Below are 27,785 nucleotides of genomic sequence, written 5' to 3' on the forward strand. Positions count from 1 at the left end.
TCCCCCGCCTCCGCCTCTCTGGGAGTTCCCCGCGTGCTGGGAGGGGCCGTTCTGTGTATATACTGCCCGCCTGTCTCGGCGTGCGTCACTCCCAGACACCCGCAGCCCGGCACAGCTCACACCGAGCCCAGCACAGGCAGTCGACTCCCCGGCCCCGGGCACCGGTAGGTATCTCCTGGGGGGAGGGGGTAGGGGGGATGGGTAGGTTATTCGACTAGAGCCGTGAGCCCTGCCAAGCAGCAGCCTCGTGGTTGGCAGGAGTGGGCTGGCACACTGCCCGGGCTTCTCACCGGCAGCATCTAGTGGTGGTGTGTGGGATGGGTTGATGAATGAATTAATGAACTTTTGCAGGACGGCTCGGGGGGGGGGGGGGTAGAGCGCGCCTTGAAGCTCCTCTCGAGGCGCTGTGGGTGTGCCACAGCTGGGGTCTACGTACAGCAAAGCGAGCCCTCCTTTCGTTCCGCAGTTTTAACATCCAGGTAGTGGTACTTGGGATTGCGGGGTGGGTGCAGGATTGGTCCGTGGACCCGTTTATGGCTGAGGTGCTCCCCCCCCCCCCCCCCATATCGATGTGGATCCACTCTAGACGTCTCAAGTTCAGACGATGGGGAGGGGGGGGGGGGGAGTGCAGCCAGGGCAGCGTGGCTCTGGGTAAGTGCAGTCAGGGCAGCGTGGCTCTGGGTAAGTTCAGCCAGGGCAGCACAGCTTGGGTAAGTGCAGCGCGGCTCTGGGTAAGTGCAGCGCGGCTCTGGGTCAGGGCAGTCAGGGCAGCATGGCTCTGGGTAAGTGCAGCCAGGGCAGCGCGGCTCTGGGTAAGTGCAGTCAGGGCAGCGCGGCTCTGGGTCAGGGCAGCGCGGCTCTGGGTCAGGGCAGCACGGCTCTGGGTCAGGGCAGCACGGCTCTGGGTAAGTGCAGCCAGGGCAGCGCGGCTCTGGGTAAGTGCAGTCAGGGCAGCGCGGCTCTGGGTAAGTGCAGCCAGGGCAGCGCGGCTCTGGGTAAGTGCAGCCAGGGCAGCGCGGCTCTGGGTAAGTGCAGCCAGGGCAGCGCGGCTCTGGGTAAGTGCAGTCAGGGCAGCGCGGCTCTGGGTAAGTGCAGTCAGGGCAGCGCAGCTCTGGGTAAGTGCAGCCAGGGCAGCGCAGCTCTGGGTAAGTGCAGCCAGGGCAGCGCAGCTCTGGGTAAGTGCAGTCAGGGCAGTGCGGCTCTGGATAAGTGCAAGGAGGCGGGGGGGGTGTAGGGGTTACAGTTACAGCCTGTAATGCGCGACAGGCCCGGAGGCAGTGCAGGAGGGACTGATCATGGAGGAGCCTGGTATCCGTAAAGACTCTCAGGGTACCAAGCAACCAGTCGGCACAGCAGACAGGTAGGTCAACTGGGGTGGAAGGAGGGTCTTGAGCTGCTTCCGGAACTTCAGGTAGTACGGCTGAAGTTTGAGTGGGGCAGGGAGGCCATTCCAGAGGGAGGGACCTGCAGAGGAGAAAGATCTACCCCTGCTCTCTGCCGGGAGAAGCGGCCGGCCCTCAGTGAGTTTGAGGTAGCGGAGAGAAGGAAGGTATTTTGGAAGAGAGAGTTGGGTGTAGTGTGGGCCCCCGGCCCCAGAAAGCCTTGTGGGCGATGTAGAGGGTCTTGAACTCGATCCTTGCAGCCACCAGGAGCCGGTGGAGAGATTTCAGGGCTGGAGAGATGTGGTCCCTGGGCTTGAGGCCAAGGACACCTGTAGACTTTGAGGCACAGCATGGCTTGGAAATAGTCTACACAGGGTGGCATGGGGCACCAGGGCGCGGGTCTTTAGAGGAAGAAGGAGAGGAGGGTTTGCTTAAGGATGGACAGTTCAAGGAGGCCCCCGAGGCTTCACCTGCTCCCTCTTGTGTCTTCACTCCACGGGGGGGCAGCGCTCCTTCGGAGACCTTCCTGCCAAGACTGGATGAAGCTTTCTTCAGTGAAGGTCCCACAGACAAAGCTTTGCTGTGCGGCACGCTCCACCTCCGGCTATCTGACCAGCCAATCACGAAAAGGACCCCGAAAACTCCTTCCCAGACTGCACTGCTCTCACCGCATGCAGGGGGTCTTCCTCGAGGAGCTACAAAAACTGCATCCATCACTCAGCCCCGGCCATCGCGAAGTGGTACAGCGACTGGCGGATAGAACTCAACACCAGCAAAAGAAGCGCAACAGTGTTCACCAGAAAGAAGACCAAGGAGCACCCACACATCAGCCTCAACGGGGAGACCATCAAATGGGAGAGCAGCAGCTGCTGCCTCGGTGTGACCCTGGTCAGCAAACTCAACTGGGAAAGCCACATCGGGAATACTCAGCAGAAGGCAACAGGAAAGATGGCAGCGCTGTACCCACTCCTGAAGAGCAAGTCCATGCCCTTCCGGACAAAGATCAACGTCTACAAGGCGATCATCCGACCAACCCTGACGTATGCCTCCCCAGCACAGATGACCTGCCATGAGCGACACCGGAAGAGTTGAGATAGTCCAGAACAAGGCCCTGCGGATATCATCTGGAGCTCCAATCTTCACAAGGATAGCAGACCTTCACAGAGACCTGGACATCGAGATGTTGGATGAACATCTAGCGAAGCTGAGTAAGAACTTCTGCCAAGGACTGGATCAAAACCCGAACCCTCTGATCAGAAGACTCACTGCCACCACTGCAAACCCCTTCGACCGCTACCCGCGGCCCATCACTGCGAAGACCCTGTGAAACCAGCTCTACTGTGACAAGACCACACAGACCAAGAAAAATCCTAACCCAGGACTACACACTCAACCCGAGAAGATGGAGGAATGAGGCTCAAGCCTCGGTATCCCAAAATCACCGCTGATGGATAACATCTATCAGCAAGAAGCCGAAGAAGCGCCCGACAGCACTGGCCACCGCAGGGGCCCAGTCACAGCTCAAGAACAAAATGGCAGAACCAAGCCAACGCTGGGGACCGGACACAACACGAGCTGGGAGGGGGGGAAGACCACACCAATATGCAGCCAATGAAAAGACTGTGGGCTTTTCCAAAGGAATTTGGGGCAAGCAGCCTCCCAGGGGCCTGAAAGGGGTCCTGTGGAGGACCCAAAAGAACCCTATTGGGACGGGACAGCCAGTCTGCAGTGCAGCCTCACCACCGATGGCCACAGGGCTGTGGGTAGTGCCAAGCCCATGCCTACCCAGGGCTACTAGGACTTGGTGTAGGCTGGGGGTGGGTGGACAGCTGGGATAGCCTGTCCCTCACACTGCTTTCTGAGGGAGAGGGACACTGGGACCCCTCGCTGCACTGGGAGGGGGGTGGGGGGGGTTATTTGCCAGGAGGACCGCATCGGAGGAATTCTGGGTGCAAGGAAAAGTCAAGTTCCGCTGGAGGAGGGCACGGCGGTAGACTCGAGTGCCAGGCCGGCACCCAGCCAGGTTTCCTGGCTCTCCACCAGGAATGCCCACTGCTCTACAGGGGCTGCCCTGCACACCTGTTGCTCATTCTGAAAACACGACTGGGGGGTCACTATTCGCTGATGTCATCTCCCCTCCTGGCTTCTCAGAGAGTCTCATCTTGTGGCAGGTTTGGGGGGTCGCAGGGCGTGGGGGCTATGCGGGCACGTGCACGCGTTCTTCCGTAAGGCCCCCCCCCCTGGTGCCCCAAAACCCATCCAAGGTGAAATCCCTCTGAATTAGGCTTCTAGGGGAAAGTGGGGTCCGGGGGGGGGTAGGTACTGTGCCAGCATCTCCCTTCACTCACGGAATTGTCACCCAACTGTACAACTCTGAAGTTTTCAGCTTCCGGTTCACCTGGTCAGCTTTAATTGGCTGTATTCAGAGGGGGGCGAGAATCTCACTTTAGTCGCCCACAGCCGGGCCGTTTCCCTGTATGGGTGAGGCCTGTGGTCATATAGTCCCGATGGGAGGGGTGGGGGGGGGGGGGTTACTTCTCACATTTCCCCCCACAGATTGTACAATGAGTGCTCACTGAACAAACGAAAGCATTCTGGGAGCTTAATTTAGCACCAATAATTTGTAACAGGAAAGTCCAGGGATGGAAACGCGGGCAAGCACCGAGCCATCTCTCCACCCTGCCCAAGCGCCTAGAGGCGCGCTCCAGCGCACAGCGCGCGGTGTAACAAGGAAACAGAGTCAGCGGCTGATTTCAGAAAACGGAAAGCACCAGAAGAAGTGGTGGGCGATTTCAGAAGAAGGAAAAAGCCCACAGCGGGGTTCCCCATGGCTCAGAGTGACTCACTAATCGCGAGTCACTCTAGTCATGTTCACAATGGCTGCACGCACACACGTGCCAAGCGTGACACGCATGGACCGGCCTGGTCTCGGGTCATCGTGCTCGGTTACTGGCCATGGCAGAGAAAACAAAAAAAAAAAAAGGAGCAGTACGCTTTACCCAGTGCCCTGGTTGGGAGATCAGGCAGATTAAAATAGCGTTATATCCTGGATTTAATATGTCAAAATACCAATATTGCTCTAGTAGAGGGGGGGGGGTGGGGATCAACTTAATACATGACTCCGTGCTTGGTGCACATTGCCCACCGCTGCGATAAACGAGGGCAATGCCAATCCCACCCTCGTCTATGGCATGGGGGCGGAATCTCAGGCATGCCATCTAAATTGGGCAAGATCGGTGGGGGGGGCGGTGGAGGCCCGACCCACCTGCTAGAGCAAGCCTGGCCCTATATCCCTAGGAGGCCTGACCCACCTGCTAGAGCAAGCCTGGCACTATCCCTAGGAGGCCTGACCCACCTGCTAGAGCAAGCCTGGCACTATCCCTAGGAGGCCTGACCCACCTGCTAGAGCAAGCCTGGCACTATATCCCCCCAGGAGGCCTGACCCACCTGCTAGAGCAAGCCTGGCACTATATCCCCCCAGGAGGCCTGACACCTGCTAGAGCAAGCCTGGCACTATCCCCAGGAGGCCTGACCCACCTTATAGAGCAAGCCTGGCACTATCCCCAGGAGGCCTGACCCACCTGCTAGAGCAAGCCTGGCACTATATCCCTAGGAGGCCTGACCCACCTGCTAGAGAGAGCATGGCACTATCCCCAGGAGGCCTGACCCACCTGCTAGAGCAAGCCTGGCACTATATCCCTAGGAGGCCTGACCCACCTGCTAGAGAGAGCATGGCACTATCCCCAAGAGGCCTGACCTACCTTCTATAGCAAGCCTGGCACTAAATCCCCAGGAGGCCTGACCCACCTGCTAGAGAGAGCATGGTACTATCCCCAGGAGGCCTGACCCACCTTCTAGAGCAAGCCTGGCACTATCCCCAGGAGGCCTGACCCACCTGCTAGAGCGAGCCTGGCACTATCCCCAGGAGGCCTGACACACCTGCTAGAGCGAGCCTGGCACTATCCCCAGGAGGCCTGACACACCTGCTAGAGCAAGCCTGGCACTATATCCCCAGCAGGACCGACCCACTTGCTAGAGAGCATGGCACTATATCCCTAGGAAGTCGGACCCACCTGCTAGAGCGAGCCTGGCACTATCCCCAGGAGGCCTGACCCACCTGCTAGAGCAAGCCTGGCACTATATCCCTAGGAGGCCTGACCCACCTGCTAGAGAGAGCATGGCACTATCCCCAGGAGGCCTGACCCACCTGCTAGAGCAAGCCTGGCACTATATCCCTAGGAGGCCTGACCCACCTGCTAGAGAGAGCATGGCACTATCCCCAAGAGGCCTGACCTACCTTCTAGAGCAAGCCTGGCACTAAATCCCCAGGAGGCCTGACCCACCTGCTAGAGAGAGCATGGTACTATCCCCAGGAGGCCTGACCCACCTTCTAGAGCAAGCCTGGCACTATCCCCAGGAGGCCTGACCCACCTGCTAGAGCGAGCCTGGCACTATCCCCAGGAGGCCTGACACACCTGCTAGAGCGAGCCTGGCACTATCCCCAGGAGGCCTGACACACCTGCTAGAGCAAGCCTGGCACTATATCCCCAGCAGGCCCGACCCACTTGCTAGAGAGCATGGCACTATATCCCTAGGAAGTCGGACCCACCTGCTAGAGCGAGCCTGGCACTATCCCCAGGAGGCCTGAACCACCTGCTAGAACAAGCCTGGCACTATATCCCCAGGAGGCCCGACCCATCTTCTAGAGCGAGCCGAGCACTATATCCCCAGGAGGCCTGAACCACCTGCTAGAACAAGCCTGGCACTATATCCCAGGAGGCCTGACCCACCTGCTAGAGAGCATGGCACTATATCCCCCCCAGGAGGCCTGACCCACCTGCTAGAGCGAGCCTGGCACTATATCCCCCCAGGAGGCCTGACCCACCTGCTAGAGCAAGCCTGGCCCTATATCCCTAGGAGGCCCGACCCACCTGCTAGAGCAAGCCTGGCACTATATCCCCAGGAGGCCCGACCCACCTGCTAGAGCGAGCCTGGCACTATATCCCCAGGAGGCCTGACCCACCTGCTAGAGCAAGCCTGGCACTATATCCCTAGGAGGCCTGACCCACCTGCTACAGCAAGCCTGGCACTATATCCCCAGGAGGCCTGACCCACTTGCTAGAGCAAGCCTGGCACTATATCCCCAGGAGGCCTGACCCACCTGCTAGAGCAAGCCTGGCACTATATCCCCAGGAGGCCTGACCCACCTGCTAGAGCAAGCCTGGCACTATATCCCCACAGGAGGCCTGACCCACCTGCTAGAGCAAGCCTGGCACTATATCCCCCCAGGAGGCCTGACCCACCTGCCAAGCATGGCACCATCTCTCTCAGGGGTTCCAACCCACCGGCTAGAGCAAGCCTGGCACTATCCCCAGGAGGCCTGACCCACCTGCTAGAGCAAGCCTGGCACTATATCCCCAGGAGGCCTGACCCACCTGCTAGAGCAAGCCTGGCACTATATCCCCCAGGAGGCCTGACCCACCTGCTAGAGCAAGCCTGGCACTATATCCTCAGGATGCCTGACCCACCTGCTAGAGCAAGCCTGGCACTATATCCCCAGGAGGCCTGACTCACCTGCTAAAGCAAGCCTGGCACTATATCCCCAGGAGGCCTGACTCACCTGCTAGAGCAAGCCTGGCACTATCCCTAGGAGGACTGACCCACTTGCTAGAGCAAGCATGGCACTATATCCCCCCAGGAGGCCTGACCCACCTGCTAGAGCAAGCCTGGCACTATATCCCCACAGGAGGCCTGACCCACCTGCTAGAGCAAGCCTGGCACTATCCCCAGGAGGCCCGACCCACCGGCTAGAGCGAGCCTGGCACTATATCCCCCCAGGAGGCCTGACACCTGCTAGAGCAAGCCTGGCACTATCCCCCCAGGAGGCCTGACCCACCTGCTAGAGCAAGCCTGGCACTATATCCCCCAGGAGGCCTGACCCACCTGCTAGAGAAAGCCTGGCACTATATCCCTAGGAGGACTGACCCACCTGCTAGAGCAAGCCTGGCACTATATCCCCCCAGGAGGCCTAACCCACCTGCTAGAGCAAGCCTGGCACTATCCCCAGGAGGCCTGGCCCACCTGCTAGAGCAAGCCTGGCACTATCCCCAGGAGGCCTGACCCACCTGCTAGAGCAAGCCTGGCACTATATCCCTAGGAGGACTGACCCACCTGCTAGAGCAAGCATGGCACTATATACCTAGGCCTGACCCACCTGCTAAGCATCGCACCATCTCTCTCAGGGCTCCAACCCACTGGCTAGAGCAAGCCTGGCACTAAATCCCCAGGAGGCCTAACCCACCTGCTAGAGCAAGCCTGGCACTAAATCCCCAGCAGGCCTGACCCACCTGCTAGAGCAAGCCAGGCACTATATCCCTAGGAAGCCCCGTGTACCTGCCAGAGGAGGCATGGGACTATATCCCCAGGTGGCCTCACCCACCTGGCAGAGCACTAGGCCCTTGGAAGTCTGGTTCAGTAGGCACAGCGAGCAAGGAGCTATATTGCTAGGAGGCCAGACTCACCTGCTACCCCAGGTCGCCTAGTGACTGTAGCACCCAGAGTAGGAGGCCTGGTCTACCTGCCCTAGTGAGCTGGGCAGAACCCCTCTGGAAATCCGGGGGCGCTCTATCCCTGGTACTAGGGAACCAGGACCCGCCGGACATGGTGGTGGAGAAGTCCACCTGCCTTGGTTCGATTTGGAGTTAGTGTTGTGGGGGGGATCTGGGGGCACGAAGCAGAGGCTTTGAGCACTTTGTGTGGTGTATGGCTGTGCTCCGTGGTCTGATGTGTAGAATTTCAGTACCTGCATGGTTGCTGCATGCAACATTGGTGCACCCTTGCTCCCCTTCCTATGGGGTGCAGTCTGTGTTTTACAGCATGTACCAAGTGTCTCAAGACCCCACCCTTGCAGGGATCTCTGATCTTACAGTGCCATAACCAACTTCTAGGAATTAGGTGGGTATTGCAATGTCACATCACACGAGGAAATTGATTTGCAACCCCCTGAAAGCTGCCCTTCTCCCTTCACAGACCCAGAAACCATGAGCCTGCTGATCTTCAGCCCCCCTGCGCTGGCAGAGCGCTTCCACGAGGTGCACTCGACCAGCGAAGCCGAGGCGCTGGAGCCGGCCGGGTACCCACTCTTGGACCGGGCGGCCTACGAGAAGAAGTACCTGTGTAGCAAGTGCGAGCTGCTGCTCCGAGAGCCCGTGCAGAACATTGACTGTGGGCACCGCTTCTGCCTGGGCTGCTACCAGCGCATGGTCAGGTGGGTGACGAGTGCTGGCAGAGGAGGAACTTTGCTGAAAATGTTGGGGGGTACATGATATCTTTCTGCCTTGAAACACCTTTTGCTGTATAGGCGCATTATAAATACCCGATAAGACAAATCTAAAAAAAAGGGGGAACTTGCCAAATGAGGGGGACAAAATGCTGTGCAACACAGGTTAGGGCTACACAAACCTCCTTGTCCCCCCCCCTAGATTTACACCCTATACAGTGGCATGCGATGGGTAGGACCACAGGGCAAGGTAAGAGCTCAACCTCGAATGGAAAGACACCAGCTTGGGTCCTCCACTGGGTATGGAGTTGGGGATGTCCCGAGTGTGGCTGGATGGAGTCGAGGATCCAGGCGTTGGAGCCATGCTGGTGAGCGCCAGAGTAAGTCCGGGAATTGGGAACGAGATGGTGAGGGTCAGAGATGAGCTTGGAGTGGAGAGCCCTTTGGTTGGGGTCATTGCTGGCCTTGGAGCTGGGAAGTCACCTCCGGGTTAGAACTAGTCTCAAGGTTGGGAAGACACGGTTCAGGGTGAGAGCCAGCATTCAGGAATGCACTGGGAGTCAGCGATGACAACCACCCCTCCCCCTCAGGCTGGCCCATGTCACAGCTGGCCCTTGAGTTCTGAAGACACTGGTCGGGCGCCAGCGCAAATCCCAAAGTTGTGAACTCTGAGCTAGTCGTGAAGTGGCGGTCCATCCATCACAAGGTCTTGGGGCAAAGTTTAGGCTCAAAGACAGGAACTAGAAGCTAATTATTTGATGCCTTATTAGCTCATCATGACGACCACTAACCTGTAACTCTTGCCCCGCAGGAAAGGGAGCCTGACCTGCCCGGTCTGCTGGAAGGAAAGAAGCCATCTTGGAAATCCCAAGAACTTGGGCCAGGTGAGTTTAGCAGACCTTGCTCCTTGCTACTTAATGTGCTTGAATAGAACACAACACCACCAAGCATGTGAGGGGGCCAAGACCTCTGTGGGGTAGTTGTGCGCCGGCTCGAAGTTCTCAAGCACCCTCCCTGGTTATCAGACGTAGCATCGTGGTCACCAGACACTAGGCCAGTTCCATTTCCAAAGACCAGGGGAAGATGTTCAAGGATCTCAAGATGCCTTCTCAGTAGCCTGGAACAGATGGCGGATCTTGGAAGATCCCAGAATGTTGCTCCCAGACCATAGCACAATACTCTGCATGCATCAGTGCGGTCTATAGTCTCGTGTCCATTGAATCTTAGAAGGACCCGAAGTGGTGCGTTCGATATCCCACATTAGACCCATCTTGCAAGATCCCACTGTGGCATGGCTTGCAAACTTGGCACTGCCCAGCCTGGAACATCTCAGCCCTGGTTACTTCTTTGTCGAGACATCGCCTGCACCTCAAGTTATGTGTGCACGGGTTTCTCCACAAACAGGAAATAGGCCGGATCTCGACATTCTCCTCAACCAATACTTAATTCACCCCAAAGACCCTAGAAAGCAGGTCTCCCTCCCTTCCCCCCCTCATCAAGACCCTTCCATGATCCACAACACCAGTGGCATTTTCTTTTTCGGCAAACAAAGGTTTACCCATCTGTCATGCGTGGCCGACCAAGACACGTCACATAACACAACCCCCATCTTAAATCTTGTGGTTGCATCTCATCCATGAACTAGATCTTTGACTACCTGAGCTCCTCAGAACCTGGTCCGGATCACAAGGTGACCGATCAATTCACCTCCCGATGTAGATCTCCACTGCTCCAACCTCCAAGGTGACGTCAGCGGACTCTCCATCAAATGCACACAACCCACCCACAAATAGTGTATCTAGGCGTTCCCTACAACTCAGAACCCCCCCTGCACGCCAAGTCGTTCAGTCTCTTTCAAGATCGCTGCCCTCTAGTTCCACCGAACCCAAGGCTCAGGGATACAATTCCTAGGGATCCTTTTAAACAACCAAAAAAAAAAAAAACACAAGCCTTGAAGACAGCATTGGCAATGCCCCCCTCAGTCCACCTGCAGTGTGAATTTAACGTTTATTTTTGCCCACTTTACAGTGCTTTCGAGACAACGCCACCAAAAGGGAGGTGCTCAACTTGATCATATCCTGCGCCAACAAGGGGTGCGAATGGACTGGACCCCTGAAAGAGCTTGAGGTATGGAAGCCAGCAACAATGGGTCAGAACCACAAAATGGCCGCCATAGAGGGGTGCTCTCAGGACGTGCTGGGAAGTGTAGGTAGCAGGCCTCCCACCCTTATTACCCACTTTCAGTGGTCGTTTCCTCTCCCCATACCTTGGCGTGACCAAGCGTCATTGAGATGGGCGAGAGGAAGGTCAAAGATACCAGTTCATAACCTAGTAGCAAGGGTTTGACGGTCTCCAGGTTGGCATCGCTGGAGTCTTCAGTGTCATGATGCAGGGGATTGAAGGATGTTGGGGACCCTCTTGCTTCTTCAGAGATTTGTTTTTTTGGGGGCAACGTTGACTAGACCCTTCCAGTGCCTCCAATCAGACACAATGCCCATCTTCTTCTTTGGCCCCATCTTAAAGTATTTCTCTGATTTCTATGGAAGGAGAAGCACCGGCACAGCTGCCCAGGAGAGACGATCGACTGCCCGTACAAGACTCTTGGATGTAAGCAACAGGTAACCTTCAACACCTAGCACTGGCCTCCGCTAGAAGCGTAAAGTAAACCACGACTGTCAGTCAGGGCCTCTATTAGCAGGATAGGGATCCAGACAGCAGGCAGGGCTCTATGGGGCAACAATGGGTAGGTAGGCTTTGATGGGGCTTCCAACACCGGCCAAGACTATGGGGACACCATCAATGAGTAGATCTTACAAGAGCATCAGTCAGCAGACAAGCCTCGATGGGGCTTGAGTGAGTGGGCAGTCCTCAATAGGGCTCCCGTCAGCGGGCCGTCCCCAGTTGAGCTCCCGTCAGCGGGCCGTCCCCAGTCGAGCTCCCGTCAGCGGGCCGTCCCCAGTCGAGCTCCCGTCAGCGGGCCGTCCCCAGTCGAGCTCCCGTCAGCGGGCCGTTCCCATTTGGGCTCCCGTCAGCGGGCGGTCCTCGATACGGCATCCAGCAGCGGGCGGTCCTCAGTTGGGCTTCCAGCAGCGGGCCGTCCTCAGTTGGGCTTCCAGCAGCGGGCCGTCCTCAGTAGGGCTTCCAGCAGTGGGCCGTCCTCAGTAGGGCTTCCAGCAGTGGGCCGTCCTCAGTAGGGCTTCCAGCAGCGGGCGGTCCTCAGTTGGGCTTCCATCAGTGCGCGGTTCTCAGTTGGGCTTCCAGATCAGAGTGGGGGCCTTCAAAGGGATATTAGCAGGTAGGCCACAACGGGAGCCTCAAGGAAAATAAATAACCATTCCCCTTATATTTGGGAGGCCTTTTAGTGAGGGGGTGCTGGGGAGACTGGTTTCTAGCACGAGTAGATGGGTTTATTTCATCGTGCCCTCCCAATGCCCTCCCGATTAACCCTTCTCACTCTCGACAGGTCAGAAGGAAAGATGTGGAGGAGCACGAGGAGAAGATGCAGGTTTTCCACCAGCGCCTCCTCCACGAGGCTCTCCAGAGCTCGGCTGCCCTCAGCCAGTCAGCGGCTTCCAGCCTGAAGGACCTGAAGGAGCGACTGGAGAGCCTAGAGTCGGCTGTGGGCGGCAGCGGCGGGGAGCTAATAGCGGAGAAGCCCTCCGCAGACTGCACCTGGGAGAAGAAGCTGGCCGAGGTGGAGGCCAAGCAGAACACCTTGCAGAACATCGTGGCCGTGCTGAGCCGCGAGATGGGACGGCGCGAGTTCCCGTCATTGCCAGCCAAGGAGCACCAGCTCAGCCCATCCGTGGAAGCCAGGATCACCCTCTTGGAGGAGAAGGTGAGGAGACTGATCACCTTGGTGAGGGTTGTGCCAAACTGGTGGCAGCGGGTAATGCATGGTACAAGGGTAGTCTAGAACCATTCAGGCACTCACACTTTGAATTGGGGGGTTATGAAGGGTTCCAGATTATGGGAACGCAGCCTAGGTTCCAGAATCCCTCCCCCGGTCTGGCCACAAATTCCTGCAGCCTTTTTAGAATCATGAATTTCATAGTACGAGGAGTAAAGCATTTGCCTCAAAACATGGGGCGAGAAGTGTGGCTAGAAACAGAAATATGGCACATTTAGACTCCGTCGCAGTGGAGACTGCATTTGGAGCGGCATCTGTCACCTTAAAGCACTCGTTCGGCTAACTCGAGCCGGGCAGAGCCCAGTTGTGGAGGGCGTCCGACTCTTACCTCTTGGGTCCCCCGGCCTTACCAGAGCATCAGCTCATTTTCGTGCTGCCCTACATTTAGGGGAGGCGATTGGTCTCATTCTAGTCAAATGGCCTTGTCCTCCCTCCAACCTTGCATAGTGCCAACATACAACTTGCAAAGCTGCCCGGAGCTGGTTTGTGAGTTTCCTTTGGGCCACATTAAACAATCAATGGAGCGGGCGAAAAGGGCAAGTTGGCTACTCTGGTACGAGTAAAGGGGCAATCAACCACAAATGACCTCATTTTGTGGTGGGGGGACAAGACTAAAGGGAAGTCCCCCTCAACCCCCCCATTCAGTATTGAAACTTTGTCCCATGAAGACTTGCCAGCCATTTCTGACACTTCACCAAGTCTCTCTACAGAAGAGTTAAGGAGCCTCGCGGGTCAGATCGATGTTCAAAGATCCACGTTACATTGCAACATTGTTGCACACCAGGAAACTATGTTGCCACCACTTCATGCAGTCCATCGCAGAGACAATATCTTCCGCGTGGAAGAAGTGGATCAAACTAAAGATGCAGACAGTTCCGTTTGTCTATCCAAGCCACCTAATCTCGACCGAGTTGCTCGATCTAAAACTAACAGTGGCTCATGATTTCAAGCACCGGCCCCTACAAGGCCAAGTGCTCTCCACTTGGTCCTCAAGGCTCTGCTAAAACCTTTTGAACCATTAAATAAATTAAAAGTATCAGCAAGGGTCTGCCTTGGATACTGTTGGGGCAATACGTAATACGATTTTATTATACCAAGAGAAGAGTCCAAGAGACTCAAACAAGGCTCTTCTAGGAAATTACCATCTGGTCTTCTCAGAGGAAGTAAAAGATCAGCCCTTCTACCAACTTAGTACAAATATTGACTAACATTGATGACATGAATTCTACGCTTATCCCTTTGAACGATAAGGAGGGTGAACATGCAAAAAATCTTGATCAACAATTTTGCCTCAGAAAAAGGACATTTAAGCCTAGAGGAAATAAACAGAAGGGGAGAAATTGAAGACCAAGAAAAGATTGCCTTGAGAATAGAGAGGAGTCCCATTATTTCTGCCTCATCAAATACCCACCCACTGACTTAGAGCCAAACATCTTGGCCGACCAAGATAGTGCGACTCGGAGGAAAACACCTCCATCAAGGCATAGCTCCATCAAGAACCACTCAAAAAACCAACTAACCAAGAACTCTAACCCAGAAGGCACCAGAGTGTTGCGTGATGTCTGGATCGTCATGAACCACCAAACAAGTAAGACATTGACGCAGTGATTTAATTCCTAGAGTTGCAAGATCTGCTCTTCCAGGAAGTCCCTATGGTCTTCACCCCAAAAACCAGTCTGGGAATGCCTTGTTAGCAGTGAACTGGTGCAGAAATTATACAAAGACTAGTGGGACGGGGCGAATGCACACGATTAATCAGAGAAGCGTCAACGTGGATACTATGAGACTTACTTACAACAGTCACCTACGTGTGATGGACGGTACCTCTGGCGACAGAAGAGCAGCCCTATAACCGCTCACAGATTCTAATGGTCCTTAGTAATATACCCACTTTAAGGTGGATTACATCAGACATGGCGTGGGTTGACTTTTTAAAGGTGGAGGACTTGCGTCAAGTTAAATTGCATCCATCATCCGATCCTGTAATGATTTTAGAAAACGTGGACAATCTGCGAGCTTTGGATTTCAATGTTCTTCCAGTAGAGGAGGCACATGTCGAGCACCCACATAATAGTAAACTCTTTGCTACGGAGATCACCTCTCTACGCGTAGGTGGCAACTGGGATCAAAAAGTAGCAGTGAGTAAGAGGATGGCAATGGGCAAATCCTTCAGCTGAAGCCAATTTTCCACGCATGATTCATCAGCCAAGACACATGATCCCAGGTCTCCATTATTATGTGTGGGGTGCTAGAAGACGGACTAGACCCAAAGATTGGGGTAACAAGGACATATCATGCATAACAACTGGTCCTGGTACTGAAAGCCTTTAACCTATACCAGAACATATCTATTTTTTGTGCCCAGTTCTTAGCCACAACTCTTTGAATCTATGGTCTTGTCAAGGCTTTAATGACATCCCGAGTGATGCGGATTCGCTCCCCAAATTCTTAAACTATGGTCTTATTATGTTGCAGGAAACTTGGTTGACTGCGCCTATGACCATTAGTGGCTATAGTACCTTTCCCAAGCATCCTGCACGAGGTCCTCTGGCTAGACCCTGAGAGGGCCTTGTGATCACATTTGATGTCGAGCAGATCAGGACGGATTGTGCTGGCTTTCTGGCAGTAAATTTGACACTAAATAGGACAAATGGTGATCGCGCACTGTTGGTGATCTGTATTGGACAGATGAAAACATTTCTTCTATGAAGAAACTTCTTGAACTGTCCGAGATAGTAGATGCCCGACTAAAAAAAAATGGGCCAAGGAATTGTATGGTCATAGCGGGGGGGGATCCAAACTGGGTCTGCAAAACGTGTTCATTCGTGTAAGATAGCAAACACAAGAAGGCACGCTCACTTAACGGACAATATTGAAAGAGGAAAACTGATTGGACCACATGAATTGTTGGGGGGGTTCTGAGTTTAGAGGAGCAGAGGGTTAACATACTTCTTACTCCTTGATAGATCAGGTTTTCCTCTCTCCTATGCTAATAGAAAATTGCTCAATTCAACGATGTGACAATCCTTACCTCTCTCGTCAACTTGGGGTTAACTTTGTGGGGCCACCTGGGATGAACCATCTGGCATTTCTGTGTCCCTATAATCAAGCAATTGGTGTTCGTTGGAACCAGGCGACCGTAAAAACGTGCACAGCGCGTGTGTACGAGTGATATATATATAAACAAAATATCATACATCACAAAATATGTGATCAATATGAAGCCCTTATGAGCCAATGATCAGTTTACTGTAAATTTAATAAATGAGAGTGAAGGAATGTAAAGATTTGGCAATAAAGAGGTAACGCCGTACTGACGGTGGTCCCTTGAGTCATGCTTTGGATGCCAAAATTATAAAAAGCAAAACAATAAATGCCATTAGATCCCCGTCCAAAAAAAAGGTACAGGCGATGCTTAGAAGAAAAGCTAGAAGTCTGCCAGCACTACCTACCGTACCTGGTTTAAAGGTTACAGATGCCAATGTTAAAGATAACCAGATGACGGAGTAACATGGTTGGGTCAACTACGAACAGCAAGTCCACACAGGCTTCTTTGGATTATAGCGGGGATTGATGAGGCTACTTGGTATCTCTCTCGGACTCCATTATTCGGTTAAGTCTCTGCTGTACCCCTGGCTCAAGCGATCGATACAGTCATTAGAAACATGGACTTTCCAATATGGTGAAGAGGCCATCTTGGGTGCTATTAAGCAAGTTGGCCTGGACATTATGGCTCCAGTGACTAGAATACATCATCCAGAATTATGCTCTGACAATTTGTGTCTGCTATTCTCTGAAATAATTGAATAAAAGATCTTGTGCCTGTATTCTGGCAAACAGCTTATATTAGTCCAGTGCCTCCAGATTAGAAGAAATGGCTACATTTATTCATCTTGGCTTTGAAAACTCTGGCTCCGTTAGTAAAACAAGAGGGCAGGTGGAAAAATAAAGCCTAACCTTATGCTGCCCAACTTCAAAGAATTGTTTACAACTTCTGCAGGCTTTCATGAATGCCCACTATTACATATTAGAAAATGAAATTCATACCCATCCCGACTTACGGTCTTGCAGTTATTCTGGGAAATTTGAAGACTGTTTTAATTAATTGGAAGCTTGGTTTAACTTCTTTGGGAACTGTAGTCCATTGGAAGATATGGAGTGTTCTGGCTAAGACATTGACTCCCTCATTAAATTCCCTGCTCGTGGATCTTTGCACTTTCTTAAATGAAAGATAAACACCCGCTTTGAATCATTTTGTGGACAGCAATACGTGCATTTTAGACGAGATGAGTTAGGCCAAGACTACCCCGGTTACAAAGCTGTACATAATATTGAGAGAGACCCGCGTAGTACAAGGGATTGGCTTTCAAGTTCAGCACTGCTCCATCTATCCCTTTGTCAGTGTATCTAGAGGCATATCCGGTGTACAAATAAGTTATTAAATTACCTGCTCCGCGGCAAAGATTACAATATATACGATTTCAATTTATCACTGTTCCTACATTGGACGCCATTGGCCCCAGTGTTGGTCTAGCCAGACTCCAAAGAAATTGCAGACTATGCAAGTCCCCAAATTGTCACGAGAATTTAAAACCCTTGATCGCCACCTCTTGCGCGGCTTCCAGTGGACTAAGATCCATCCCCTTGACCACCTATGCCTAGAAGTGGTCGGCAGAGTGCCTAGACGCGCCGTGGAATAGGTGAATGACAGACGGCCATACTGCACTAGTGCCGGCATCGCTTACAGTTTCAGATACATCGTACGACATTTGGGCAGGAGTTCCTTACTGCCCAATTTACACAGGGTAAAACACAAGCATAATGAAATGATGTGTTTTTAATTGTACCAGCTTACTTGGATCTACAATGTGTTTTCATAAGACTTATGAAATATGAACTCTACTGGCTCGAATATTTGTTACATTTATTGGGGATATATATATATATCTCCATTTAAAAAATAGATTCTTTTCTCAGTGCCATTTTTTGTGAAATGTTTGTAAATAAACCAGAACAAAAAAAACCAAACAAAAAATAAATAAAAGACTTGTGCCAGGAGACCCTGGGTGCAGTCGTTAAGTCACTTCATAGGCAATTTACCATAAAGGGCTTGGTGTGGGCTCTTTTTGTCTTGCGGGCAAAACACTGGACTGCAGTGGTCCTTTAGTAGTGAAAGCAGCCTGGAGCAGGGCCCTTGATATGCCCATAAAACCATCTGAAAAAATAAGCAGAGAAGGGGGTGTACAGGATGTTTGTCCCTTTTCCGTCAGTTATAGTGGCTCTATATCTCACCAGCTTTTTCTAGCGCCTAGATCCCTTCGGGCCATAGTTTATCACTTTATAAGGGATACATTACTTACCGTAACCATATTTTTGATGCTTGTATCTGCTTAGATTCACATGCTATGCATAGGCCGAAAGGCCTAGCAAGCTCCTGTAAGCGTTTCCCTTGCTCCTTCGTCCCCTTTACGTCTGTGCTGCACATTTTCTGCCCTCACCCCCAAACTCCCTTTCCTTACCACATGCAGGTGGCCCAGCAAGACTCCCTCCTGGTGCTGAAGGACATGATGCTACAGGGTCTGGCCTCGCACCTGCAGGTGCTGCAGCAGGCCACCTACGACGGCACCTTCCTCTGGAAGATTGACGACGTGCAGCGCAAGATGAAAGAGGCCCGCACGGGCAAGAGGACCGCCCTCTACTCGCCAGGTGAGTCCAGCAGGTGGCCAACCCACCCCTCCCATAAAAGCCAACCCACCAGTTACCTACACCCCTTCCCATATGTTATGTTATTTTGCATTTATGTAGCGCCTTATATACCATTGGTATGGTCTGAAGGCGCTGGTAGGTTGAACGCCCTTGGGAACCGAAGTTCGAGTCAGTAGAGAGAGTCCAAAAAGTGCGTGTGCGCACCAGGTATGTGTGCATCTGGTGCGGAATTCAAGTGGTAGCTGCTTCATAGCGGTAGGTGTGGTGGTTGAGAGGTCAGCAGTATGTGTACGCTCTGGCCGGCATTATCCAGATCCAGTATGGCTGCGTTAGGCCTGAGGAGAACGCCTGGCTGGGGGTGCGAAACCAGCAATGATTACTTAGAGTGATGGGAGTGAGCGGGAGATGTTGATATGAGAACAGTTATACCGAATGGTGTCATAGTATCTCTGTGTTCTATTTGAGCGGTGGTGTAAGGGAGAGAGTAAGCGTGGGGTGTGGTATGGTGTATTCCATGCATTCCATAGGATAATTACGTACGTCATGCAATTCCGTGCGGATAGGTCCGTTCAATGCCTTTTTGTCCATTCCACACACTTAACCGCTCTACAGACTCACCATTTCCGCACAATCATCCGCTCCGTCGATTCATCCGCACCAGACATTCGTCCGCTCCACACAATCATCTGCACCAGACATTCGTCCGCTCCGCACAATCATCCGATCCATCAACTCATCCGCTCCACACATACGGCCGCTCCGCGCACTCATCCGCTCCACACATACGGCCGCTCCGCGCACTCATCCGCTCCACACATACGGCCGCTCCGCGCACTCGTCCGCTCTCCACACCCGTCCGCTCTCCACACCCGTCCGCTCCAGACACTCCTCCGCTCCCAACACAGTCGCTCCCACACGCCTCCGCTCTCCATGCTCCTTCGCTCTCCATGCTCCACACTCTCCTCCGCTCTGTACGCTCTTCCGCCTTGTACGTTCCTCCGCTCTCTACACACAATCGGCCGCTCTTCACATTCAACCGCTCTCTACACTCAACTGCTCTCCACACTCATCCTTCCATACTCAACCGTCCTCCACACTCATCCGACAATAGCAATTCTTCCTCCACACTCATCGATACTCATTCGCTCTCCCCACTCATCCGCTCACGCCCTCCACACTCATCTGCTCTCCACACGCATCTGCTCTCTACATTCCCAGTGATTTATTCCTATTATCCACTTCATTGTTTAGATCTATATTACTCGGTTAGTTCGGTTTGTCTTTGTAGGATACAATCTGGTTGGTTTAGCTGTGAACTTTTTTGCTTCAAGTGGTTTGCTGGGTCGGTGTTATTGTGATGATGTTGATTTGGAACCGGTTGGTTTTAGGGAAAGAGCCAGGGTTTCAGTAGTTTGCGGAAGGCCGTTAATTCCTCAGTTAGGCGGATGTGGGGTGGGAGCGAGTTCCACAGGGTTGGGGCCAGGGCTGAGAATGATGCTCTGCCTAACCTGACTGAGTTTGTCTTAGGAATTACTAGGAGGCCGGCTGAGCTTGATCTAAGGGTGCGAGAGGGGTGATAAGGTATTTGCTTATCTTGAAGATATTGCGGTCGAGTTTTATGTAGTGCTCGATGGGTGAGGCATAAGGTTTTGAAAGCCACCCTACGGGCTACTGGAAGCCAGTGCAGTGTCTTGAGGGCTGGGGATACGTGGTCTCTTGGACCGAGCGCAAGTAGCATTTTGGCTGCCGTGTTTTGTGCTCTTTGGAGTTTATTCAGTTGGTAGGCATTCATTCCGAGGTATAGGGGGTTTCCGTAGTCTAGTCTTGATGTGACGATTGATTGGACTGCGGAGACTCTGTTGGGAAATGAGAGGTATGGAAAGATGCGCCTAAGGTTTTTGAGGTGGTAGTGGCAGGATTTTGAGACATTGTTGACTTGGCTCGAGAGTGTTAAGTCGGAGTCTAGGGTGCATCCGAGATTTTTCACTGTGTTGGAGGGGGTTGGTGAGATGCCCATGGCAGGTGGCCAGGGTAGTGGGTGCGGAAGGAGAGTGGAGTTGCCGCAGACCATGATTTCAGTTTTGGAGGGGTTTAATAGGAGGTGGCTTTGAGTCATCCAACGTTCTATGTTAAGGAGGCAGGATGCCAGGTCAGGACGGGAGTTGGGTTTCGAGTTCAGGAATTTTAGAATTAGTTGGGTGTCGTCGGCGTAGTTGTAACACAGGTTGTCTGAGCGAATTATTGGTGGGAGGGTGGTCAGGTAGAGATTGAACAGGAGGGCGGATAGACATGCTCCTTGAGGGACTCCCGTGTCGACTTGATGGGCTTGTGAGGTAAAGCTGGAGAGTGTCGTTATTTGGTGCCTGTCTTTGAGGAATGAAGCCATCCATTTAAGGGCGGTCCCACGAATTCCAAGGGCGTGGAGGCTGTCTAGGAGGATTGAGTGATTGATCGTGTCAAAAGCGGCCGATAGGTCGAGAAGGAGGAGTGCAGCGCATCCTGCCGAGTCCGCTGTCATTTTAAGGTCATCCCAGATCGAGGTGATGGTGGTTTCAGTTCCGTGACGTGATCTGAAACCTGATTGGGCGGGGTCAAGGAGGTTGTTGGCTTCGACAAAGGCATTTAGTTGAGAGTAGGCGGTTCGGTCAGTGAGTTTGGCGAGGAACCTGGTGTTTGAGATTGGGCGGTAGTTTTTGGGCTCGAGAGGGTCGAGCGAAGGTTTTTTAATTAGAGGTTTGACGTGTACCATTTTGAATGCGTCGGGAAAGATACCGGAGGAGAGGGAAGCATTTATGATAGATCTTGCGTGTTCTCCTGCGCAGGTGGTAGCAAAAATGTCTTTAAGGGTTGTGGCTGGGCAAGGGTCCAGTGGTGATCCGGATGGTTTGCGGGAGGATAGAAGTTTGAGGAATTGTTCTGGTGATATTGGACTAAAGGATTCGAACGTTGGTTGGGTAGAGGTGGCATCGGATGGGCTGGCCGGTACGGGCGGAGGATTGCCCGGTGGCTGTAATAGAGCCAGTTTGGTGTTTAGAGTTTTTGTCCTTTCGATAGCCGTGTTGTAAAAGTGGAGGGGAGAGTGAGTCACACAGTGATTGTGAGGGGGTCGGGATGGTTGTAATACAGGCCGGAGTGGTGAATTCTGAGATGATTTTGTGGAGTTCTTTGCAGTTTAGGATTCGGGTGTTGTAGTGGGCTTTTTTTGCTTTCCGAATTTCGGCCTTGTACTGGTATAGGTGTCGGGCCAAGGTGGTCCTGCACTCGTGGGTTTTCTCTTTCTGCCGTTTGCGTTCTAGGTGTTTGTAAAGTCGTTTAGTGGTCTTCAACTGAGGAGTGAACCATCTGGGGAAAGGGCCACGGCAGGTTGATGGTTTGCACGGGGGGGGGGGGGGGGTGAGTCGCAGAAGAGATGCGTTGAGCCATGAGTCAAAGGCCTCAGCAGTTAATTGGTTTTTTGGATGGCAGGTCGGTGGTTGCAATTGGAGGAGTGCCTCGGCTAGGTCCGGGGTGATAATTAGTTTTTTCCAGCATTTGCTTAAGTTTGGAGGTTCGGATGTGAGTACGGGAAGGAGGTCAGGTGAGTGGATGGTGAACGAGAGAATGAAATGATCGGACCAGATGATAGGGGTGGGTGGCTTTAAATGAATGAGGGTGTTGGAGCTAAAGATCGAGTCAAGAGTGTGTCCTTTGTAGTGGGTCGGGCCGTTTATGTGGGGTCGGAGATTAATAGCACCTAAGCCGTCAACCAGGGAGAGTGTCATAGGGTTGGTGGGGATGTCGAGCCATATGTTGAAGTCTTCAAGGATTGTGAGGTTGGGATGGTTTAGTTGGAGGGTGGCGATGGAGTCGTAAAGGTTGTTTGCGAATTGTCTATCGTAGCCAGGGGGCCTGTATATTATTAGGAAGATGTGTGAGAGCGATGGGGAGAGGGATAGTTTAACAAGGAGAGATTCGCAGGATGGAATGGAGGGTTGGTTGTCGATGATTCAGGCGCAGAAGAGAGATTTGAAGAAGAATGCTACCCCACCTCCTCTGGACGGACGGTTCAGAGGGATGAGCGAGTAGTCGGGGGGGGGGGGGGGGGGGCTTCATTGGCGATTGGGCCGAAGTCATCAGAGAACCAGGTTTCAGTGATGAAAACTAGGTCTGGTTTGACAGAGGCGAGGATGTCATAGATGCAGTGTCTGTTTTTTACTACGGATCGGGCGTTAAATAGGATACAGTTCACATCGGCAGGCAAGGTAGGTCTTGGTGCTGGAGTGCGATCGAGCGGTGGCAGAGAGAGTGGAAGGGGGCGGTAAGGTGGCTGATGCTAGAAGGGAATAGTGGGCGGGCAGAGAATTTGGTAGGTTTTGGGGGGGTTGGGTGGCTGGGAGTGGTAGGATGATCGGGTTTGGGGTGGGGGATTTGAGGGTGGGGTGTGGGCGGTTGGGGGTTTCAGTTGCAGTTGATGAGAAGTCGAGGGAGAGGGGTTTCAGGAAGGGGGAGGCTACGGGGGAAGGAGGAGATTGCGGGAGAGAGGTGGTGGGCCGGGACAGGGGAGGCGAGGAGTGCCGAGAGATTGATGGGGACAAGGAGCGTTTCCTCTTTAGTTTCTTTGCTGCAACTGGTGTGTGAGAGAGGGTAGGGGGGGTCAGAGGGGGAGAGGGAAGCAGCTTCGGTTCGTGCTAGGGCTAGGCGCGCAGTTTTTAGGGAGGGGAAAGGGTGCGGTCTGCGGGGGAAGGTGGCAAGGGTATGAGGGCAGGGCGGTGGGTGGGTGATTGCAGGGTGGGGTGTGCTAGGTCTGATAGGGAGGGGAGCGGGTATTGGCAATGCAGGCGGGTCGCGTGTGGGGTTGAGGGGAAGGGGATGAGTGGTCTTAGGGTGAGTGACTCGCCAATCGTTCGCCTCTGGCTTGGTGTTTGGAGAGCGGAGTGGCAGCGAGTGCGGAGGAGGGTGGGGTGATTTGGGAGGGGGGGCGGATCGGAGAGTGTGGGAGGCCCACGGTGGTCATTTGACAGGCCCTGGTGGAGTGGGTGCGCTCATGCTTGGTGCGAGCTTTTAGGTTGATTTAGGAGGGATTCTGATTGTAGTTCAAAGAACGGTGGTGTTACGTTATACTCAGGATTCAATTTGTTTTAGGTTCTACATTAGCCTCAAGATTCGATTTGCTTAGAGGGGGGGTTAGATTATTAGTCACCGTTTTAGATTCTATATTACACAGCTATACTGTTAGTTTTACTAATAGGATTCAGTCGGGCAAGCTATTGGGTGGATTTATTTCAATTCACTATTGTACAGGGAGGGTATTATGCATGAATCTAAATCAACGTTGTATTAGATTATTAGTCGCCGTTTAGGTTCTAGATTACACAGAGATACTGCTACTTATATTAATACGATTAGTTAGGGCACGCTAGTAGGTGCACTTCATATAATTCGACTTCGTACAGTACACTTCTAGATGCAACATTCAGAGGGAGGCTATTGGGCACACTTCTAAATTCCCAGAGATGCAATTGGGCACACTTCTAGATGCAACTTTCAAAGAGTCTAAGCAGAGGCCCCAAGGATAGAACGTGCTCGTCACAGTTCAAATTAAGTTTGATGTACTCAGAATTGGGGTGGGGGCCACAATCTGCCCAGTACCCCCTATTTTCACCAAGTGCCTAGATGCTACGAGTTGCAGGAAACCCTACAGGAGAGAAGTATAAGTCCCCCGCCCCAAACATTATAAAAGAGGCCCTACCCCCAAGGTTTTATTCTGCAGGGAGGTCAGCTCTCCTCAAGGATGGTCATTCGTGTGATCTGGGCAGAGGCCTTGCAAGGTGGGCTATAGCCCCAAGTCTTTTGGTTGTAGCCCCAGATAGAAGCTCAGGGGCGTCAACCAAAAGGCTAGCTAGCCCCGAGTCCTGACAGTTCCGACATGAGCGTAGCCCGGATCTTCCCCGATCTAGCAACACCGCTAATCTTGTAAACATTGACAGGGCGGGGGGGGGGTTGTAATTTCACACCTTCTGCCTTAGAAATGCCCCTCATTAAGCACTTGAGGGGGCGGGGGGGTGATGCAGTGGTGATGTAAGGAGTCGGGGTGGCGGGCACCTGATTGACTGCGTTCTCCATCTCGCCCCTGCAGCCTTCTTCACAGGACGCTACGGGTACAAGCTGTGCCTGAAAGTCTTCCTGAACGGCGACGGCGCGGGCTTCGGGACCCACCTGTCCCTCTTCCTCGTCCTCATGAAAGGAGAGTACGACTTCCAGCTGGTCTGGCCGTTCATGCATAAGGTGGGTGATGGCGTGGCTCTGCTGCCTATAAACAGACACTGTGCAAGTGCCCCCCTGTGGCCAAAAGGCAGACTTCAGCCTCTGATAATGGACCATGCTTCGACTGGCCACTAGGCGCCGCTGCCAACAAGCTTTGCTCATTACGGTCAGGCAATGAGAGGATGCAGGTGGCAGGGCCGTCCTGGTGCCTCCTAGACCATCATTCTCCAAAGCCTGTGGCAAGGACTTGGTCTTGTTTGCAAAGTTATCTGTTGGCTTTTTGGTGATCGTGCCGCCTTGTTGCATGTGATTAACAATGTCTTATGCGATTTGTCCGTAGGTCGTGTTCCTGTTATTGGATCAATCAAATCTACAGCACGTCTCTACCTCCTTCCGCCCGTCGGCTGGCACCTCCTCCTTCCAGAGGCCCAAACATGCCATGAACGTGGCCAGCGGCATCCCGGAGTTCGTCCCGCTTGACCTGCTCCGCACCAACGCTAGCAGCTTCTTACAAGACAACACAATGGTGATCAAGGCAGTGGTAGAAACCAGCTCTTGAACCAAGGAGTTGAAAATGGGCTCCATTGACATGCAGGGCTTGGCAGATGCTAGAGTCGAGGACTCCAGGTGCTCCAGTCTCCCGGGCATGGACAGCAGTCCAAGAAAGTGGTCATAGGTGCCATTGTGAACCACGGCGGCTTAAGGACTCAACTGGACATGGGATGGCTGGGTTCGGCAGAGGTGGCCATCGACACTGGCCGTAGCGGTCACTCCCAAGTTAACACTACAGTCTTGAGCTGGAGAGCCTCCAAGTCTCTAGCCTTGTAGCAGATACGGGTTAAACCAGTAGAGTTTAGGAGTTTAACGCAGAGTTGACATGGTCGAATTTTCTGGGCTCTAGAAGGCCAGCAGCTTAAATGGAGGGATGGGGAGGGCGGGCGAGAGTAGGGTTGTGGGCACAGGCTGGCGAGAGGAGTAGCACTGGAGACCATCCAAGACAACGCCCCCAGGTTCAATCTTGGGAACGATCGTGGGGTTGGTCAAGCAACGATCATGGGGTTGATCAAGCAACCAAAAAGCCCAAAGACCAGAGGTAGTTTGATTTTTTTTTTGGGAGTACTGGTTGCTGGAAGGATTTGGAGATCGTTAATGTGGCCCTTGAAATCGAGGAAGGGATACAGTAAAAACCCAAAGAAAGACTTACCCAAGGATGCAAGGCAATGGTTAGTGCCCATGAATGAAGGGATGTCTGCCAGCTTTACTTGGTCAACGGGACGGTGGGATCTAGTGCAGCTTAGTTGATCCACAAAAGCCTTTCCTGTTAATAGTATAAATCCCAAAGCTCTGCATACTTCTCCACGTGATGGCGGGATAGAGAATTTGTTGACGTCGCGGGCATGTCCATAACGAGAGGGCCTAGGGTGCCCTACTGAAGCCACAATTCCTCAAACCGACTATGGGGCTACATTAGGAAAATGCTGGACACCGCAGCAGATCACGAATGGCACTCCAAGACAGAACAGAGTGTGGTTGTACTGGTGGATAGATATTGGATTGCCAGTCAGTCGACCACTCGGCCGTTTCACATGCGAGTCAAATAGCGCGATCGCGATCTACCCGCGAGGTACGCCAGAGCATATAGGAAGCTGGTGGGACCCGGGTGCACTGGGTACTTAAAGAGAAGGGTTAGACCCAGGGAAGGAGGTCGCTTTGAATGCCCATCACATGTGGCGAACGGGCATCGGGGTCCAGTGCTTCACCCCAAAAGCTGCAGCTATGTTGCCGGAAAGACACTGGGGCGGCCATCAGCAGCCACCATCTGAACAAAGACAGATTTAGGGGCTGCACTAAGGGGCTGGGGGCCCTCAAATGGTAGCACCATAGTTGGTTGCGAGATGCAATTGGGTGTGGTCAGGAGATGCCCCTTTACAAGGGGGCACAGTCCTGCACTGCTTTTAGGCATGGCTCTTAAGCAAGAGAGGTTATGGCTTTGGCTTGGTGGGTAACCCCCACAAACAGTGTGCGAGATGAGGAAGGTTTCAGGCCATCACCAAAAGAAGGTTAGTGGTAGGGAGAAAAATTCTTTTGCATAAGAGTGGGGGGAGGGGTAGGAGATAAGGAGGTTGGTGGGAATTCTGCTCTGTTCTATTAATGGCGTTTAACTGTGTTTTTGATAATCAGTTCCTGTAAATCCTTTTTGTAAAGTGCCTGGGCTAATACCCCCCTCCCCCCGCTTGCATTGGTTTTATGAATACACCCCCATGCCCCCACCCCCCCCCAACCCACAATCTTCACCTTGCCACTAGGACTGGAGTTGTGTGGCATTTGTTTTAGGTGTATTAAACATGTGAAATTATTTTTTTAAATCGCTTGTAACTTGAACTGCTTTGGGGGGGGGGGGGGTGCAAATGTACAACTCTGCATAAAGGAAGTGATTTTAACACACAATATCAGAGGGGAGAGGAGACATCAAGGGTTGTGTCAAAGTTAAAACCACCCCAAAACATGTGCTGTAACAGTTTGGGCTTTTGTGTAGGCTTGGGAGAAGCACTGCCGTAGCGGTATTAACTGGCCATTGATGGTAGCAGGTGCAAGACGGTGCCAATAGCAGTGCCGGGCAAATGCCGAATACTTATTACCCAAGCCAAGACTACTGGCTTTCCCGATGCTCCTTTTCAGCAGGGCTTCAGTGAAGGATACGCAGTGTGCTTACAGACTGGCTGAAGGCAGACCCGGTAAAGACATTCGTATTACACCAGTAGTGCCTTTACAACTCGAATAAGTGATTAACTCCCAGAAGATTGCCTTTCAAAAACACTGGCAGGTGCTTTCGAGTGCAAAGTTTTACAGTAAGGCTTGAATAAAGTGAGCTCAAAGAGTTCCCATGAGGCAGTGTTTTGGGAGGGGTGGGAGCTGGGACGGAATGGCCATAGGGATTAGCAGGGTCATGGGCAGTGAATGGGTGGGCAAATAAGCAAACACCACCTAATAACTGTGTCCCTCCTCATCCGTCATTTCACCCCATCTGTCTGTTTATTTGAATTTATAGCGCGCTTTACTCTAATGCAATCGTTTTGCCTACACTAAACAAATGGGCATCGGCAAGGATGGATCAGTACTTATATCGCGCCATGGCGTTGAACTCCCCCCCCCCCCCCCCCCATGTTCCTCCATTCATCACATTTTTTATTTCACGCTTCCTCTCCCTCTTACACATCAGCAATTTCTTTTACACCTCGGTCGTTCACCACACAAGGTAGGGCAG

The 27,785-nt window shown here is 52.9% G+C and overlaps 1 protein-coding gene across 1 annotated transcript; it reads left to right on the plus strand.

The window, feature by feature from the left end:
* The first annotated feature begins 43 nt into the window (after positions 1–43).
* On the plus strand, positions 44–26,886 carry LOC138521966 (TNF receptor-associated factor 1-like). The gene is made up of 9 exons (XM_069635159.1): positions 44–164; positions 8,412–8,649; positions 9,473–9,545; positions 10,690–10,788; positions 11,208–11,279; positions 12,125–12,499; positions 18,100–18,277; positions 24,393–24,541; positions 24,861–26,886. Exons 2-9 carry the CDS (start codon positions 8,423–8,425, stop codon positions 25,077–25,079), a joined length of 1,392 nt encoding a protein of 463 aa, XP_069491260.1. The 5' UTR covers positions 44–164; positions 8,412–8,422; the 3' UTR covers positions 25,080–26,886.
* Positions 26,887–27,785: the final 899 nt, after the last annotated feature.

The sequence above is a fragment of the Ambystoma mexicanum genome, chromosome 13, assembly GCF_040938575.1.
Source record: "Ambystoma mexicanum isolate Mex_15411 chromosome 13, UKY_AmexF1_1, whole genome shotgun sequence".
In the NCBI taxonomy this organism is placed as follows: Eukaryota; Metazoa; Chordata; class Amphibia; order Caudata; family Ambystomatidae; genus Ambystoma; species Ambystoma mexicanum.

Bases quoted from the DNA above. Each gene is read 5' to 3' on its own strand.
- LOC138521966 (XM_069635159.1), top strand. From the start codon at position 8,423: ATGAGCCTGCTGATCTTCAGCCCCCCTGCGCTGGCAGAGCGCTTCCAC. The intron at 12,500-18,099 runs GTGAGGAGACTG...TACCACATGCAG, and splicing joins TCACCCTCTTGGAGGAGAAG to GTGGCCCAGCAAGACTCCCT. The intron at 24,542-24,860 runs GTGGGTGATGGC...ATTTGTCCGTAG, and splicing joins TCTGGCCGTTCATGCATAAG to GTCGTGTTCCTGTTATTGGA.